Below are 16,537 nucleotides of genomic sequence, written 5' to 3' on the forward strand. Positions count from 1 at the left end.
ATATTAAATAAACCAACCAAATTAAGCATATATATTGATAGCTGAGCCACCTCATCATGTTGTCTGGCTGTGAAATTATCATTTCTGTGTTGCAAGTCATTCGTTTCACTGTCCTGCCCTTCAGACGTCCATGTACTCCAGTGGCGACATGGCTGTGAGGGCGACATGTCTAACGGAAAACTTGAGTTCCACCGTGGCACGGATATGTACAGCTACGACGGAAAGGACTTCCTGGCCTTTGATGACGCCGAGGCCGTGTGGGTTGCCCTGACTAATGAGGCAATGCAGACCGTGAATACGTGGAATGGTGTTCAGGACCTGAAAGACAAGACCAAAGGATACCTGGAGAACAAGTGCATGAAATGGTTGAACAAGTTCGTGAACTATGGGGAAGAACAGCTAAGAGGGGCCTGTACGTATGAGAAAAATTCCTGTTTTTCTATTCATTCTTGCTACAGAGTACAGAAGTAGCTTTAGTAAAACAAGGACGACTCTGCAGGATGATGAAATATGGGATCAGCTGGTCTGATTAGAAATTATTAGGATTTATCTGCAGTCTGGCAAATATCTGTTGTTCACACTGCTGACAGAAAATTACTTGCATATTCAAAATGGGTGTCGTTCTCTGAGTTGTCATGGAAACACATAGGGCTGTATATTGGCAAGAGTCACGACACAGGAGTTATGATTTGATATATTGTGTTTGTTTTTTGTTTGTTTGTTTTGTTTGTTTGTTTTTTTTTTAATCAAATTTTAGAAATGTCAGTGCTGCATAGTCACCCCGTAACCATGAGATCACTTCCTGTTTTCTCCCTCCAGCTCCTCCAGAGGTGTACTTGTTTACAAAGTGTGCCAAGGTTGAGACAAACGTGATTTTGACGTGCCTGGCCACAGGTTTCTACCCAAAAGACATCATCCTGCGCATCAGGAGGAACGACCGTATTCTGACTGAGGAGGATGGACTGTTTTCATCTGGCGTTCGACCAAATGAAGATGAGACCTTCCAGAGAAAAGACAGTGTGGAGATTTTGAGGAGCGACATATCTACATACTCCTGTGAAGTCATTCATAAGGCAACGAATATAAGTGTTAGGAAGGAATGGGGTAAGAAACCTCTTACAGTTTTCATTTGTTACAGTCTTTATACAGTGTTAACGTTATAGCTGAAGGCTGCCAGCGGCGTCTGAAATGACCAGCAGAGGTTCTTCACCACGGCTGAACCAAATGTAAATGATGCTGAAAGTAAACTGAACATAAAACTAATGTGTTTTCTGTGTTTTAGATCACACACTTCCTAAATGCTCTGAATCCCCACTTGTCGTCCCTGTCATTGCTGTGTTGGTCATTGTGCTGGTTCTGGCTGCAGCAGTGGTGCCGTTTGTCTTGTATAAAAAAGGCTTTCTTGGTAGGTGCAACATTGCTAGTATATTAGGTACTCTGAGCCAACATAATGCAGTCTAGTAGGTTTTACAATATTTCTAATCAGTTTTCAATCCAGACAGATAAATGCGAGAGGTGTATATAATGTTTTCTCCACCCCATACATATTAGTTATAAGGTTAAATTGAGTTTATATTGACTTCTCATAGTAGTCGTTATCAATTAAACCTGTTAGGAATGACACTTTGATACAGTGTCGTTCATTATAATCACACTGAGAGAAGCACATTGCACATTGTGTGGTGTGAGCTCTCAGTTTCTTACATAAAACTAAATCACACGTTTGTGCTGGGGGCAGTTTCTGCCTCAAATCAGCTGTAGTTTTTGTTGTTGTGTTTTTAACATTTAACAGCTGTAACATCTGTACACTGAGTTTCACATAGATCGTTGCAGAGGTAACTGAATAGATGTTTTTGCAATGAAATGAGTTTATCTGTGTATTAACTTCTATATTCACAGGTGCCCTACTTAAGGTTGTAGTTGTTCCTCTAGTTAAATGCTTTATGTCTCTGTTCATTGACAGTTGTAAAGGTCCTGAGTCCAGATTACATTTAAAAATAGATTATTTAAGGAACATATTTTTAAAATACACATTCTAATCTTAAATTCATCCTCTGTTTGTATAGCCCGTAGACCCCAAGTGGCCAGTAACCCCCCTGCAAATGGAGGTAAACGTTCAGCCTTACATATTTAATTTGTGTATTCATTTTTTAAGATACCGTCATATTATTATTGATTTTCACCATTTTAATATTAATCATGTTCACAGATGTTTAAATTTGATTGTTTTCAATGATGTAGCCTCTGTAGCCGTTTATGTCCCTGTAACCAACATGCCTGTATAGCCTTAGTGATATCAATGAGCACAGTATTCATGTCTGTACTGTTACATTACAGCACTTTAATGCAGATTTGTCATTTTCCACAAGATAAGAGCTCTTCTCTGCAGCACAGACTTTGTTCTTAAATCTGTTCTTGCTTCTTTACTGTATTTTAAGGTTTAAAAAACCCCAAATATGATAAGTACAAGTGTCTACAGAGCTGTGTACATAGATTCATACACGTTCTTTTCTTCACAGGGTCAAAAGATACTCTGGGCAGTGATGACTCTGGTGGTAGCTCTGGTGGTAGCTCTCGTGGTAGCTCTCGTGGTGGCTCTGATGACTCTGGTGTGGCTGGTAAGTATCGCTAGCCCTTTTCAGACAGGCACTGCAACCCTAAGCTTGTCTAGACATAATCTGGAGGAGCTATATATGAGAACACAAATGTCCAAATCAGCCAAACATAAAAACAGTTTGATATACGGTATATAAGATTGATATACAGTATTTGACACACAACTAAGACTAAATCTTGTTGCGCCATCCTCCTGTTGTTCTCTAATCTCTCTGTGTTGTCAATATGTTCATATATATTGATGATGCTCACATTGATGAAAATGTTTTAAAAATTCATAAAAGTTTACTTGTTTATAGCTGATGGTTATTCAGGGACGTCAATACAGAGTTATTGTGTGTCATCTCTTTACTCAATTTCAATATTATTCCTAAAGGTTTTAGTCTTTTTTTGTAAATGGCTTAAATGTTAATGTGTTTATCTTCCTCCTCCTTGATACAGTGGAGGAGAAGGGGATTTTGGTTTGAAAACTACATTCTAGTTAGGGCTGCACCCCGACTAAGGGTTTTGTCAGTCGACTGTCAGTCACTCTTCAGTGCCCCTATTCGTTCTTTCATTTAACATGTATTTATATCGTAGACTGTCAGACAATCAACTGGTATGAATTTCAGTGATGATTGCGACCACAACTGGGGGAGGCAACAGTGTGGTGGGTAGAGCAGTCGTCTCCCAACCAGAAGGTTGAAGGTTCGAATTTCGGTGCCTGCAGTCCAAGTGTCGAAGTGTCCTTGGGCAAGACACTGACCCCCCCCCCTAGTTGCCCCCCATGGTTAGGACCAGTTGAGTTGGTGTTAGCTTCCTAGTCCTTGTGTTTAACATACTTGGTAAGTAAAGGTGATTATCCGTATCCTTATTAACATCGGTATTTAAATAAAATGGAGTTTTCACAACCTAAAGCATGCTCTTGTTAAAACATTTTCAGATGTATAAACATGAATAAAGCCATGACCTGTGGGGCTGCCATATGGATTTGTGGGATTAATGAGACAGGCAGCACAATGGTATTTCTGCTGAAACAGTGCTCTTATAGGCTGGGTTTCTTCTGAGATGTGGTTATAGCTGAGTTTACCAACAAGTTTAAACTTCTCCCATCAGTTAACCACAGCGCTTGTTCTTATGGCACATTTGATGTGCACCAGCTCATGCTGCCAACAATTCTTCTTATTTATAATTCCTCATTGAAATGTTTTCCTCGCAAATTTTTGTTAGCTTCCTAGTCCCATTTGGATGGATGCACACCGCAGAAACAAATCTCACCTTCATGTGGCTTGTCCTTGTGGGTTTTGTTGTGCTTCTCTTATCGTTCTGGAGTTTGCTAAATACATTACTGACCTTAATGTACATCCATGTATCAGTGTCACTGTTGAAGTGGGTGTCCCCCTGCCCATAGGGGGAAGCACTGAGCAAATTGCTACATGGAACACCAAAATGAGAAGAAGAAGATGAAAAACTACCAGCTGGGGCTACCATATATTGTAATGCACATGGCCTGAAAAAAAATAAAATTAAATAAAAACAATCAAGGACTCAACTAGAAGAGTCTCGGCCGACTGACAGGTCTCTGGACTAATAACTCAACTGTTAGGGGGCTGCCCTAATTCAAATAAGTGTGACCAGATTAACAGGAACACTGTTTCTAGGAAGACAAAGTATATAAAAAGGCAGAAGCAATGAAATCGGTATTAGTACTGGAAATTAACATATGTGTTGATTCCTGCAGGCTGCAATGGAAATAGGGCCACATGAAAATCTCCACAAAAACCATCGTTACCATCAGCCGCACTGCTTCTGTGGAACTAATGGAACCTGTTCAACAAATCCATTTACTTCTGGGGAGGGGAGAGAAATTAAAGTGGGAGTTTGAAAACCAGAAGAATAATTCAACTTTAACAGTCATGAAGAAGAATGAACAATTGAATAATCCTAAAAGAGACTACATTGGTTTTTTTAAAGTGTTTTCCAGATTAAATACAATAAACTGGCCTCAACCACATTGGGAAATATGTCTAAAAACATCAGTGATGAGGATGAAGATTAGCAGTAAAAAGGCTTTGTAGCTGTAACGTTTCAGCAGTGAGCCTGAACAGTGTAGTAGGGGGTTTAGGTTTGAACTTGTGTGATTGTTTGAAGTGTTGAAATTGCTAGAATAAGACGTTGTCACACTCACTTTGTCACTAGGAAAACAAACATCACCTTTGAGAGCAGTGCTACCTGAAGTCATGGTTCAAAGAACTGGTAATGCTGTGAATAATGCTTGTTGGATATGGGTTAAGAACTCGCAAGTCAGGTGGAGAATCAGGAAAGCATTTAGAAAAAAGTAATTTGTTATAAATGAAACAAATGTAAAATTGGAAGAAGTCAAAGTATTTATTCAGCGTAGAGATCAGACATGATTAAAGGTGGTTGTACTGCTTTCAGAGAATAATTCAGGAAAAGCCTCTTTATGTTTCAGACCTCATTTTCATGCAGAAGAGGCTTTACAATTTACTAGAATTAGTCACAGCTAAATTAGACATTATGTGAAAAGTCTGAAGTGAGATCATAGAGAAAAAATCTGAGCTAAGGAGCTTGTTCTGTCCTCAGCACACAGTCGGGTTAGTGAGTCTTTAATAAGCACTCAGCGTGGGTGGGTTTAGAGAGGGAGGAAGTGTAAAGGGGTCGGTGTGGGTCTTGGTAAACCTTAAGTACATTGGATGTGTATGTATATGTACGTAACCCGATAACACGTTGATCAAATCAGCTGAATAAAAATGCAGAGAAGAAATAGGTTTAAAAATGGTTCAATATTGAACACTCACATTGGTGCCTTTTGGCTTATTTACTTCAAAAGATGTGATGTTTGATGTGGATGTGATTTTAAAAAAGTTCTTGATGTATTTTGGGCCAATTGAGGGATTAACATGGATAATAATCATAATCAATAATCAACTCTTGTTTTATGCACTTAATGCTGTCTTGTAAATATGACTTTCATTTTTATTGACGATAAAATGAACTTTCTGTCAAAATGCATTTTAGCAGCAGTTCATGTGTAAGTTTAGGAGAGAAATCTGAAGTTAAGCATGTTTAGTTTATTTTTCTTAGCCTGCATGTGTTCATAGTGGGAATTCTAAACAGTTGTAAAGAAATTGGACAAAATGCAATATTTGAATAATTGCACTAAGTATTATTGGTGAAATGGGGTGAGTTTTCTATCTTTGGATAAAAATGATTAAACAAGAGTCAAATTATCAGTTCAAGAAGTCTGTCAATCCACAAAAATTCTTTGAATTGTTTCATCTTAATCTTTTTTGTTTGATTTGTCTGTTTTACTAATTGTGATATGTTCATTTGGTTGTTTGAATGTCTCCTTCTATTAAATAAATAAGTCATTTAAATGATTGTTGAATTAAAGACTTGTTTGATGAGCTGTACTGTAGGAAAGATTTACCAGTTCTATGAAGAGTAAATATGGCGGCAGGAACTGACTCTCCTGTGTCCTGAAAGAGAGTTTTCTGAAAACCCCAGAGCTGATGGAAACCCAGTTTGTAATCAGAGTTAAATTTAATTGATATCTCATTGAACGATTAAAGTGAAATGTGTTCCATCAGCATGACAACAGGAATTGACTGTAAAATTTCTTAAGACCTGAGAAACTCCTCAGACTATCCCTTTAAAAGCCTTACATTTTAAACCTGTCACCATCCTTTATCACAGTGACCACAGATTGTACTGAGGTTCAAAGGTAACTTATGATCTGAGGTCACCCACTATGTCAGCGATGAGCGGCAGAGCCACCCGACAGCCACCTCAGTGGGTTTCATCACTTATATGGGGGCCTTATGGGCGGGTACCACCATCCTGAGCCACTTGATTCTGTTCCAGGCGAGAGGGTCCACAGGGAGGCTGGACCTACAGCATCAAAGACTCCTGCAAACCCAAAGACAGTTTGGGCAGATTGGGTTTGTGTGCCTTGGAATGGGGCCTCTAACCCTGGCAGCTTTACTAACTGGTCTTCACTGGACTGTAACTGGGCTGCACTGCTGCTGCTACGATGAAGTTTATAAAACAGGTAATGAAAGTAGCACTGCTGCTTCTGCTGCTGCTCACCAAGCCTCAGCAGGCCAATGCTTCACACTCAGAGGCGCTGCCAAGCTGTGGGCGTCAAGAAAAGGGGGTACAAAGCTGCTGTACAGCCTCATGATAGGAAGGCTTCACGAGGAAGAGTTGGGAGGTGTAGACAGCATTAGGGTGACAGGAAGCCATCTTGTTTATTATTTATTTATTAATGAGTGCTTAAAGTTCCAGCCTGAAGTTGTCCAGTCATTTGAAAACTAGAACATTCACTTTCAGCTGTGATACGTGACTCTAGATCGTACTATATTAATCTATATTATACAGGTCGAAATGGTTCAGAGCCGAGATGATCGTTGTCAGCAGGGTCTTTGTGTGTTTCTCATTGTCTGCTGAGTGGAGCCATGGATGAAACATAGGGCGCTGAGGTGGAGCCGCTGGAGCAGGTTTACGCTCTGCTGGCTCAGGACATCTACAGACACCGACACAACTACAACAAGATGCAGCTCATTCAGGTACGATGACCACACTGAGATTTGTAGAGTTGTATATTGTCCATTTTCTTCAGCAGTACCACAGGAGTGTCCACAAGCCAGTACAAGTCAAAATGACTTATGAACCTTTTCAGCGGCAAACAAGTTTACAAGCAGTTTATCTGTGAAATGAAACAAAATAAAAACTAATTTAAGGAAACAATATGAGCAGTGGGGATTTCTGTGGGTAAAAACATGCTGTCAATGTCTCTCATATATTTATCTGCTGTGAGGTTCCAGGTTTGCTCACCTTTCATTTTCCTTGTCTTCTTTTTTTTTAAATACAGGAAATGAAGAAGGAAATCGATGGCTTCTCCTGAGCTCTGCATTCAAATGTGAAGTTATTGCTTGTTTTTACATTCATGAAAGAAGTATCAGAAAACCTCATTTAGATTATTTATAATAGAATATTTAGCAGTGTGACCAGTTTAATTTATGACCATGCAGAGTGTAATTTGTTTTATCATGAAGTAAACTTGAATAAGTGTTTTGTGGTGTAGTTCTACTCACTGTCTTGTTGTTTTCTTTGCTGTGGCCAGTTGAGTTGCAGCAGATATGTCACTCTGTTTTATGTCAGTGTGTTAATGTTGTTCTCAACTGATCTGGAAACAGAACTAAAGATAAAATTAAACACCTACACATGCATTCACATCTGTACCAGTGGTGCAGTGACACTACCATCATGTGAAAGTTGCCAGCTGGTTTGGTTCACATGCTACGTCTGACTGCAGACTGTGTTTGGACTGTTTAGTATATGTAGTTTTAGTATGGAAAAATCAAGGTTGCAGGATTAAGGACACTGGAAATGCATTACATTTAGAACCACTGAAGGTTTGACTCTTTCTGTTCACTGTTTATCTTTTGATATTTGTGCTTAATATGACTGTTTGACTTTGCTCTGAGTTTAGTTTGGGGTTTGAAAATGTTTGGCTTTCATTAACATTTAATCCTCAGTGCATCACCCTGTACTTTGAATACAGTTTGTATGGTTTTGAGCTCCTTGCATAACATTAACTCATGCTTAGACTTCATTTCAGAACGAAATGCCTTTTTTATTCTACTACTTTTATTTCAAAGCTGTAGTTACAAGTTACTTTGCAAGCAGCACTTCAGCATTTTAAAAACAAATTATATGATGAGCATAAAAAAAGAGGATGATTTTTCTAAATTTAACCTCCATCATGGACGGGTTGTGGGCACAGACATAAAAGTCCCCCACCCTCCCATTACAAAAGATGCGCTTATCCCTGCATCTCTCTGTGAACTTTCCAACAAGAAATGTTGACGGCAGTTTTAAACACAGGGTCAAGCACAAGGGCCCCCGGCCCCTCGGACCCCTGTGCCTGTGCCCGTTTGGCCCAGAGTAATCAGACCCAGCCAACAGTGTGTAAAATAGTTCAAACTGGCTTCACGTGTACAGCTGCGTCCATGTTGTTCCATATACAGTATGTACAGTGTATCTGCTGTGTAAAAAGCTGAATTTGCTGCTAATACTTTTACTGTAAGTCAGATTTATATGCAGAACGTTTACTTGTAATAGTATTTTTACAGTATGGCCTTTCTACTTTTACTTAAAGGATCTGAGTACTTCTTCAACCACTGTAAATACATAGGACCTCAGTGTCTTTGGTTCAGTGTTATTATAACTTCTTGCATAACAGCAGCAGTACAGGGTGTATTGGCCTACTTTAACTTGATAGTACACTGCTGGAAAACACTCCTGTCGTGTGTCTGTGATGTAACGCGGCACATGAACCTGCTGCCCTGATCTGAAAAAACAAATACATCTGTCAAACTGACCTCAGCGCAGTTTTTACAGAGACACCTTCACAATAAAGGCCTAGACCTGGTCATAGTAAAGGTACCACAGTACAGATAGCCGAATATAGAACAGAGTATACATTTATTATCATAGCATTACACCAAAGGCTGGCTGTGAATCAGAAAAGCAAAAATATGAAGTGATAAGACTGGACTTGTCTGACTGACATGACTGAAGACAATAAAACTAAAAAAGTAAGTCACGCCACTGTTCGTGGACTATAGAGCTCAGTTCCATCATGGATGAAACTGGGCTATTGTATACGTCTATACTGTAAATAATCTAAGGTGTAACACTGATACAGTTAGGATGCAGCTAATCAATTTAAAGAAAATGGTTTAAAAAAAATAATTGTGAGGACAGTCCTGTGTTGTTGCTGAAGAAATGTCAAGGGGAAAAAAATCATATCTTGTGGCTAGAAGAAGCACAACTGGAAGAAAAATTGACAATATAGAAGACTCAAAACTGCAATATCAACATGGCTATCAAAACCAAAAGCACTGGCTGAGTGAAGATGTTAAAGCTGTAGCTGAGCTCTAGTTGGCCAGCTGAGAGCAGGTGACCTCCCCGCACCTCTGGGGGCTGGCAGGTTTAAAAACATCTGGGAGGACGGGTTGTGTGAACTGGGAGAAGAGGAGAATGAATCACATTTTCCCTTGTACTGTCGCTGCTGTGGGGCTTAAAGAACACCAATAGCAACTTATATGTATGAAATTCAGGAGGACTGGTGAAGAAAAGATGGAGCGGGTGTTTAACTCTAGTGTCTTTAAGTTGGCAGATTTGGTGTCTAAGGCCTGGAGAAAAGACAAACATTTTCTTATGTTTTCAGTGAGTCCCAAATATTGCATTTAACATTTGGAGCCTAGACCTGTCCAGGGTGTACCCCGCCTTTTGCCTGATGCTGGCTGGGATTGGCTCCAGCCCCCCCACCCCCATAACGAGTTCGGGACTAAGCGGTATAAAAAATGAGATGACATTTGGAGCCTAATAAAAAATAAATGATTGCTTAGTCATATGGTGAAAACCCTCTAGCATAAAATAAGAACATGAAAACTAATAACTGATCAATTCCAAATGAACTTATAGTGAACAGGTGGGGATGTTGGTGGTTTCTAGCAGAAAGTGTATTGCACTTGTCACTAAAATTGTGTTTTTCTAGGGACATTCTTAAATTTGCTGTTTTCGGTGGTAAGTTCATTGTGATGCTTTTCTTTATTTATTGTTGCTTTACATTTGTGTAAAAAAGTTTATTTGGTTGGTATTGTACTGTAGTTCGAGCTTTATTTTGAAATGTACAAACCGGATACATTTCTCGGCCGTTGCTCGCTTGTAGTGGCGGTATAAAATATGGCCATCGTCAGATTCGTTGAACTATCGGTGCCTTTTGTATTAACCTTTCCTTTTTATTAAGAAAGCAACAGAGTAAACAATGCGAGTCGTAGCGGCGGCAGACGAAACTAAGGCTAACGAGCGGTAGTTAGCTTGTTTCCCGGTCGTTAGAGCGGCTCTGTGTCCGGCCGAAGCAGATGGGATCCTCGGTGTATTTGGGTAAAAGGCGGAAGACTGCGTATGAGCAGACAGAAGCAGAGATGCTACACCGATACAGCCGCTAGCCAGCTAACTGTTTGTTACGAGATGCGGCTAAACGGGAGCCAGCTGAACAGGTAAACGCACACCTCGGGAACAGGGCACTGTTAGCGGGTTGTGTACACGGTTAGAGACAGCCTGAGACCCTCCGCCACTGGAACGGACCCGTTAATCATGACGTTGAGCTAGCTAATGTTAGCTAGGAGGATGTTGGTACGACTGCTAGCATGTTGTCGTTCCACTTTATCTCTATTTCTCCAGAACTGGAGCCATGGCTACAGCTAGCAGCTCTGTGTTTTTTCTGTGTGCTGGACAGGAAGTGCAATTTCTGCTGCAGCCCCAGAGTTCAGTGCAGGAGTTGAAATAAACAGTGGATCGTTTGTTAAGCAGGGTCAGGACTGTAGGCTTCAGACCTCGACCCAGACTGCAGGAAAACGTCTTCTGATGACGTTATCTTATCAGGTCGTCTTTAAAGGGCAGTTCCCCCGTTTTTGCTGGAGTCACACTATTTACAACAATCAGGTGTTTTTACATAGATCTCAGCTCAGTTTTTTAAAAGCATGCCACATTAATTTTGATAAGTAGATAAAGGTAGGCAGAGAAATGTTAATATAAGAGAAAGGATAAGTTATTACTTCTCCCCAGTTAATGAACTGTCAACAAATTCTCACAGAGTAGTGAAAGTGCTCTTCATGATTTCCAAAACTTGGTTACTTTTTGTCTTCAGGGATTAAAGATAACAGAGGAAACATTTCAGCTGACCACATCCTACTTTATGGAGCCACAACAGGAGGACTTGAACTGAGACAGCTTTAATACACAGCTAGACTGAACCTGAACCTCAGGATGGCGAGCAGGAGGAAATCCACCACCCCCTGCATGGTTCCTCCTCGAGAAGCCATGGACTCAGATCAGGAGATGGAGGACATCACTGATGCTGCAGAGCAAGAGAACAGTAATGGAGTCGCGGCCGCATCCTCGGAGGTTCCTGGTGTGCTGGAGGAGCAAGGTGAGGAGGCTGACGTCAGGCCGGTGTCAGACCACTACCTGGACTTGAACATGACAGAAGGAGGCTATGAGTGCAAATACTGTAGCTTCCAGACATCCGAACTCAACCTGTTCACCATGCATGTGGACACCGAGCATCCCGATGTCGTCCTAAACACCACCTACGTCTGTATGGAGTGTGACTACCACACCAAGAGGTGGGAGACTTGTGCTCTTATACTGCAAGTGTGTGAGAACAGATGCTGTGTTTTCTTTGTACACACACCAGCCAAATACTAAACCTCTCCTGGTCAAACCTGTCACTGTGAATCACCTCAGATTACAGCATCAGTCAGAGTCCCCCGGTTCGTTTCCAAAAATGGTCAAGTTTTTCTTTTTAATTATTTAAAGCATTTGCCATATTCAGATTTTCAAATGAGAGGGTTTAATAGATTTTCTGTATTACTGCATTGTAAAAAGAATTTCTTCAGCCTGTCAGGGCTGAATTTAGCCATGTGTGACCTAGGTGGGTGCTTGGGCACCACCATCTGGAAGGGCATAATGACAACGAAATCGTCAGAAATGAATTTCAGACACCACAGTATAATCCGCACCATGGATAAGACCCATAAGTGGGACACTGATTCTGTGTCAGCAGGTCTGAGAGTAGAGAGCTGAGAGAGGGAAAGTACAAATGTCCCACACTAATTCACAGGACTGAGTTGAGGACCACTTCAGGTGTTTTAATTCATAGTTGTCACCTCTAAATCCAGATGTTTGCTCCTGGAATGCAACATTAAACATGTTTATTGATTAGTAAACAAACATACCTGCTGTTACCTGTCTGGATTAGTTAAGAGAGATATTGCACGCAAATGCAAATATCGACAAAGCATGTAAAGATGTTTAGTTTGTGATTCAATGAACAGATTTAAAGCTCCATTAATCACATTTTATGTATTAACAATGAATCAAATGACTGTGTACAATGTGAAACTGGGTCTTTTTAGTCTCTTCGCTCCCACTGTGGTTAAATAGTAGCAACCTCATAAGACCTGTCTGTCAGCAGCTGTGACCTCGAGGCTGAGGCATATTAACGCCGCTTCAGGACTGAAATGAGTGGCAAAATCTGTTTACGATGTCAGCAACATGAACATCTCCGAGTGCCGTTCGTACCCTGCAATTAAACACATCAGATACTGTGAAGCTAAATTGGATTAGTCTACACTTACTGATGGGAATATTCACTGAAGCTGGTTGAAGCAGAATCATGTGCTAAAATTTGAACGTGGATTATGTGATGTGCAGAGGGTCAAGAATGGCAGGAATATCGTATGAGTTAGTTTTTTATTTTGAGGTGAAGACGTCCTTAGATGAAGATACTTATTTCTGATGAAAGAGGTATTTACCATGTTTCCTCTTCTCTAGTTACGACACACTGCTGGCCCACAACGCTCGTCTCCACCCAGGTGAGGACAACTTCACACGGACGATGGTGAAGCGAAACAATGAGACCATCTTTCAGCAGACGGTCAACGACCTCACCTTCGACGGCAGCTTCGTTAAAGTGGAGGATGACGAGGCGGAGGAGACGTCCCGCAGAGGCATCGCCCTCAGCAAGACCCCCATCATGCGGATCAAGAGCAGAACGGAACCCAAGAAGTTCAGCGCCGCACACAAAATGGCCGTCAATGACGTCATAAAGGTGGAAAGTGATGACGAGGACGATGAGAACAAGGAACCGCCAACACTATCTCCTGCCCCCATGACCCCTGCTGCTGTCACGCCTCGCCTCGTCCCTGTCTCCACGCCGGTGCAGGTCCAGGCTGTCCCACAGAGCATCGTGGTCAACAATCCCAGTGTGCTGCAGCTCAAAGGCGGCTCCAGCGGGGGGGGCATGCTGCCACCAGGGACACTGGCTCAGGTACTGTCAGCCCTGCAGAACCAGAACAGCACTCAGACCCAGACCCAGCTCCTCATCCCCATCAGCAGCATCCCCACCTACAACACAGCCATGGACAACAATGTCCTGCTGGTCAGCGCCTACAACAGGTAACTGCACCTAGAGTTCACTTCAGGCTCCAACCTCACTTGTGTAATACTTATAAATGGGGGACTGGTGTTTTTACAGGTTTCTTATTTTATGATTTTATTATTGTCATCAAATCCCATGAAAAAAACCAGACAGCTCCTTATTGTAGTTCTTATCAAGCCAACAGGAAGAAACAGCTGAGTAATGTTCTCAGTGTGGGTGAATCCACATCTCTAGTGGCAGCAGGACGGTGCGTGGGACTGAGTCAGAGCAAACTCTAGTGTGTGTGTGTGTGTGTGTGTGTGTGTGTGTGTGTGCGTTCATGCTGGTGAAGGAAGATTCCAGCCAGTCCAACGATGTGGCCACTGCTGGGCTAATGGTTTCTGGGCACAGTGTAGGATGGAGCGATGAGGCTGTGACACCCACAAGACAAGAGATGTGGAGTTTAAAAGCTGTGTGTGTTTGATAGGCAGGGAGGGACTAATGAAAGACGCTATCTAGTAGCATTATGGGAAATGTAGGACCCAGTGGATTTTGAGCTTTACCCATACCAAGGACTAAAATAAGGATAATGACCTTTATTGGCCAAGTATGTTACACACAAGGAATTTGTTTCTGGTACAGAACCGATGGCAGCCATCTGTGGCGCCAACTCAACCGATGGCTCTAACCATCGGGGGCAACTTGGAGGTTCAGTGTCTTTCCCAGGGACACTTCGACACATGGACTGCAGGCACCGAGATTCGCAACCTCTGACCCTCCGGTTGGGAGACGACTGCTCTACCCACTGAACCACAGTCACCCCCAAAGTTGGACATTTTAGTTGATAGAAAATTAACTGGCAACTATTTTGAGAGTATGATATTAATACATTTTAAGCCCACTGAAGTTATTAAAATAGGTTCTTCCTTGAATATTGGGCGATAGGAGACATGTTTAAATATTTATCTGTTTGTTGTGGGCACCCTCCAGCAAATATTGTATATTGCAGCAGTTTTGTTGACTGGAACGTTTAAGCTGGTCCTGTAGTTTCACAAAGAGAGGCAAAAATGACTGATGAGGCAAAATGGATGGAAGACTCGATAAGGCATCTGTTTGGCTGCGAGTATTTCACCAGTTTGGTCCTGGATCCAAAATGGAAGCAGCTGTCAGAACACACCACATGGTGTACACCTGACTCCTTATGTCTCCTGGTCTTTGTGTTATTCTGTGTTGGCAGCAGGCACCTACCTCACCATGTCACCCCTGTGTTGTTAACTTTGCTCATTTAACAGCTCAGTTTGTACAAAACTAACATTGCACACGCTGATTTTTGTCTTGCAGATTTCCGTATCCCTCGGTGTCGGAGATCACGGGCTTGTCATCACAGACCAAGTTCAGCGAGGAGCAGATTAAGGTGTGGTTTTCTGCCCAGAGGCTGAAACACGGAGTCAGCTGGACACCGGAGGAGGTCGGTGCTTCACGACACTCTCACACAACATCACATCCACACCCTGATTTAGGCTGCATTTGACACTTTGGTCCACATGTGACGGTTTCTAATTATTGTGAATGTCAACAGCTCGCTGTGTCACTTCTCACAAGTCGCATGCTTTTTCTCATTTGTGGCAAAAAAAAAAAAAAAAAAAAATCAAACCAAGAGATGCAGCCTTCTCGGGCAATTTTGACAATCAGTCTGAATTTGATTAGTCTGAAATGTGAAATGTGAAGTGTCATTGTTCTCGTGTCAGACACTATTGATTGTTTGTCATAAAAGATTGTGACTGAACTAACAGTGGAATGTGCTGCAGGAGGCGTTCACTGCTTATTCATGGAAGGCCATTCAGAAACACAAGATTACCACATGAAGCCATTGGGTTTTATTTTGGCTGGTCTCCATTTAAAAATGAGCAGCGACTGTGTTTTATTATCTCCAGCACTTTGGAACGAGCTGCGTAAGGCTGGCAGACCGCGAGCCGTTTGTCAAATCACTCCATAAAATTAATTTTTATAGACCTGCTGTAACACAATGATCTTTTTATTGAGGATGTGGCCTTTTTTAAGTGGTGCTGAGCCTCTCTCCAAGGTTTTTGAAACTGCGAGGGTGGCGGTTCATTGTAGTTCTTTATCATTTGCCACTTTGTGTGTCCAGTTATATTTTGTTTGCTTCACTTAGATGGTTCTGATGTCTGTCTCTGGTCAACCATAGTAAAGCACATTTGATTTGATTTGTTTTTCCTTTTAAAACCTTTTTATTTACACAGTGAGTAATGACATTTCTGCTTATAAACAACCTATTTACCATCAGATTGATACATCAGTACACACTGTATTTGACACACCTCTGTGGCTGCGTTAGTTCTTGATGTGCTGTGGCCAAACGATGTCGGGTCAAAGTAAATCGCATAGTCTTCATCAGCAGATGTAGTTGACCTTTTAAGTCAACATGTGCAATATGTTCTTAAATAGAAATGTAAGTTAAAATCCACTTTTTGAGATTGTAAATTACATGTACACTTCATAGTAACAAAAGTGTTTTGCCTTTTTCTAGAGAAAATCCAGTAATTCTGTTCCTCAGACCAAAACAGTGTGACATATCTCCAGTTTTAGACCTGCCCAGCTTGCCAGGTCCTGCAGTTACTCCTACGAGTAAGATGAAGCCCTCTGTGTTAATAGACCAGAACATTTAAAGCTCTTTGCTTCTGTTTGCAGGTGGAGGAGGCAAGGAGGAAGAAGTTTAATGGCACGGTGCAGACCGTCCCCCAGACCATCACCGTCATCCCTGCCAACATCGCTGCAGCCACAAACGGCCTGCAGTCAATCTTCCAGACATGTCAGATCGTCGGCCAGCCGGGCCTCGTCCTTACTCAGGTGGCTGGTAACAGCAGCACAGTGCCGGTCGCCTCTCCCATCACTCTGACAGTCGCC

General features: G+C 41.7%; 2 protein-coding genes and 1 long non-coding RNA gene across 6 annotated transcripts in view; all 3 read left to right on the forward strand.

The window, feature by feature from the left end:
* LOC109973191 (H-2 class I histocompatibility antigen, Q9 alpha chain-like) overlaps positions 1–2,080 on the forward strand; it is a 9,163-nt gene extending 7,083 nt beyond the window's left edge. Inside the window, exons 4-6 of one of the 4 annotated variants that reach the window (XM_020622594.1) lie at positions 160–412; positions 820–1,104; positions 1,283–2,080. In XM_020622594.1, the coding sequence (XP_020478250.1) occupies positions 160–412; positions 820–1,104; positions 1,283–1,461 (717 nt within the window). In that variant the 3' untranslated portion in view covers positions 1,462–2,080. Of the gene's footprint in view, positions 1–124; positions 413–819; positions 1,105–1,282 lie in introns of all 4 variants that reach the window. The other 3 variants (XM_020622597.1, XM_020622595.1, XM_020622596.1) reach the window with 3 other exon arrangements.
* A 214-nt stretch (positions 2,081–2,294) lies between these two features.
* On the forward strand, positions 2,295–4,948 carry LOC109973193 (uncharacterized). The gene is made up of 2 exons (XR_002276784.1): positions 2,295–2,618; positions 4,337–4,948. It is a non-coding gene; the product is annotated as an uncharacterized LOC109973193 (long non-coding RNA).
* Positions 4,949–10,274: 5,326 nt separating this feature from the next.
* The window catches only part of LOC109973199 (zinc fingers and homeoboxes protein 1-like), a 12,061-nt gene continuing 5,798 nt past the window's right edge, over positions 10,275–16,537 (forward strand). Inside the window, exons 1-5 of the mRNA XM_020622606.1 lie at positions 10,275–10,688; positions 11,339–11,816; positions 13,027–13,650; positions 14,954–15,080; positions 16,322–16,531. Coding sequence (XP_020478262.1) covers positions 11,458–11,816; positions 13,027–13,650; positions 14,954–15,080; positions 16,322–16,531 — 1,320 coding nt within the window. The 5' untranslated portion in view covers positions 10,275–10,688; positions 11,339–11,457. The remainder of the gene's footprint in view (positions 10,689–11,338; positions 11,817–13,026; positions 13,651–14,953; positions 15,081–16,321; positions 16,532–16,537) is intronic.

This window comes from Monopterus albus, unplaced genomic scaffold (assembly GCF_001952655.1).
Source record: "Monopterus albus unplaced genomic scaffold, M_albus_1.0 scaffold283.1, whole genome shotgun sequence".
NCBI classification, from domain to species: domain Eukaryota; kingdom Metazoa; phylum Chordata; class Actinopteri; order Synbranchiformes; family Synbranchidae; genus Monopterus; species Monopterus albus.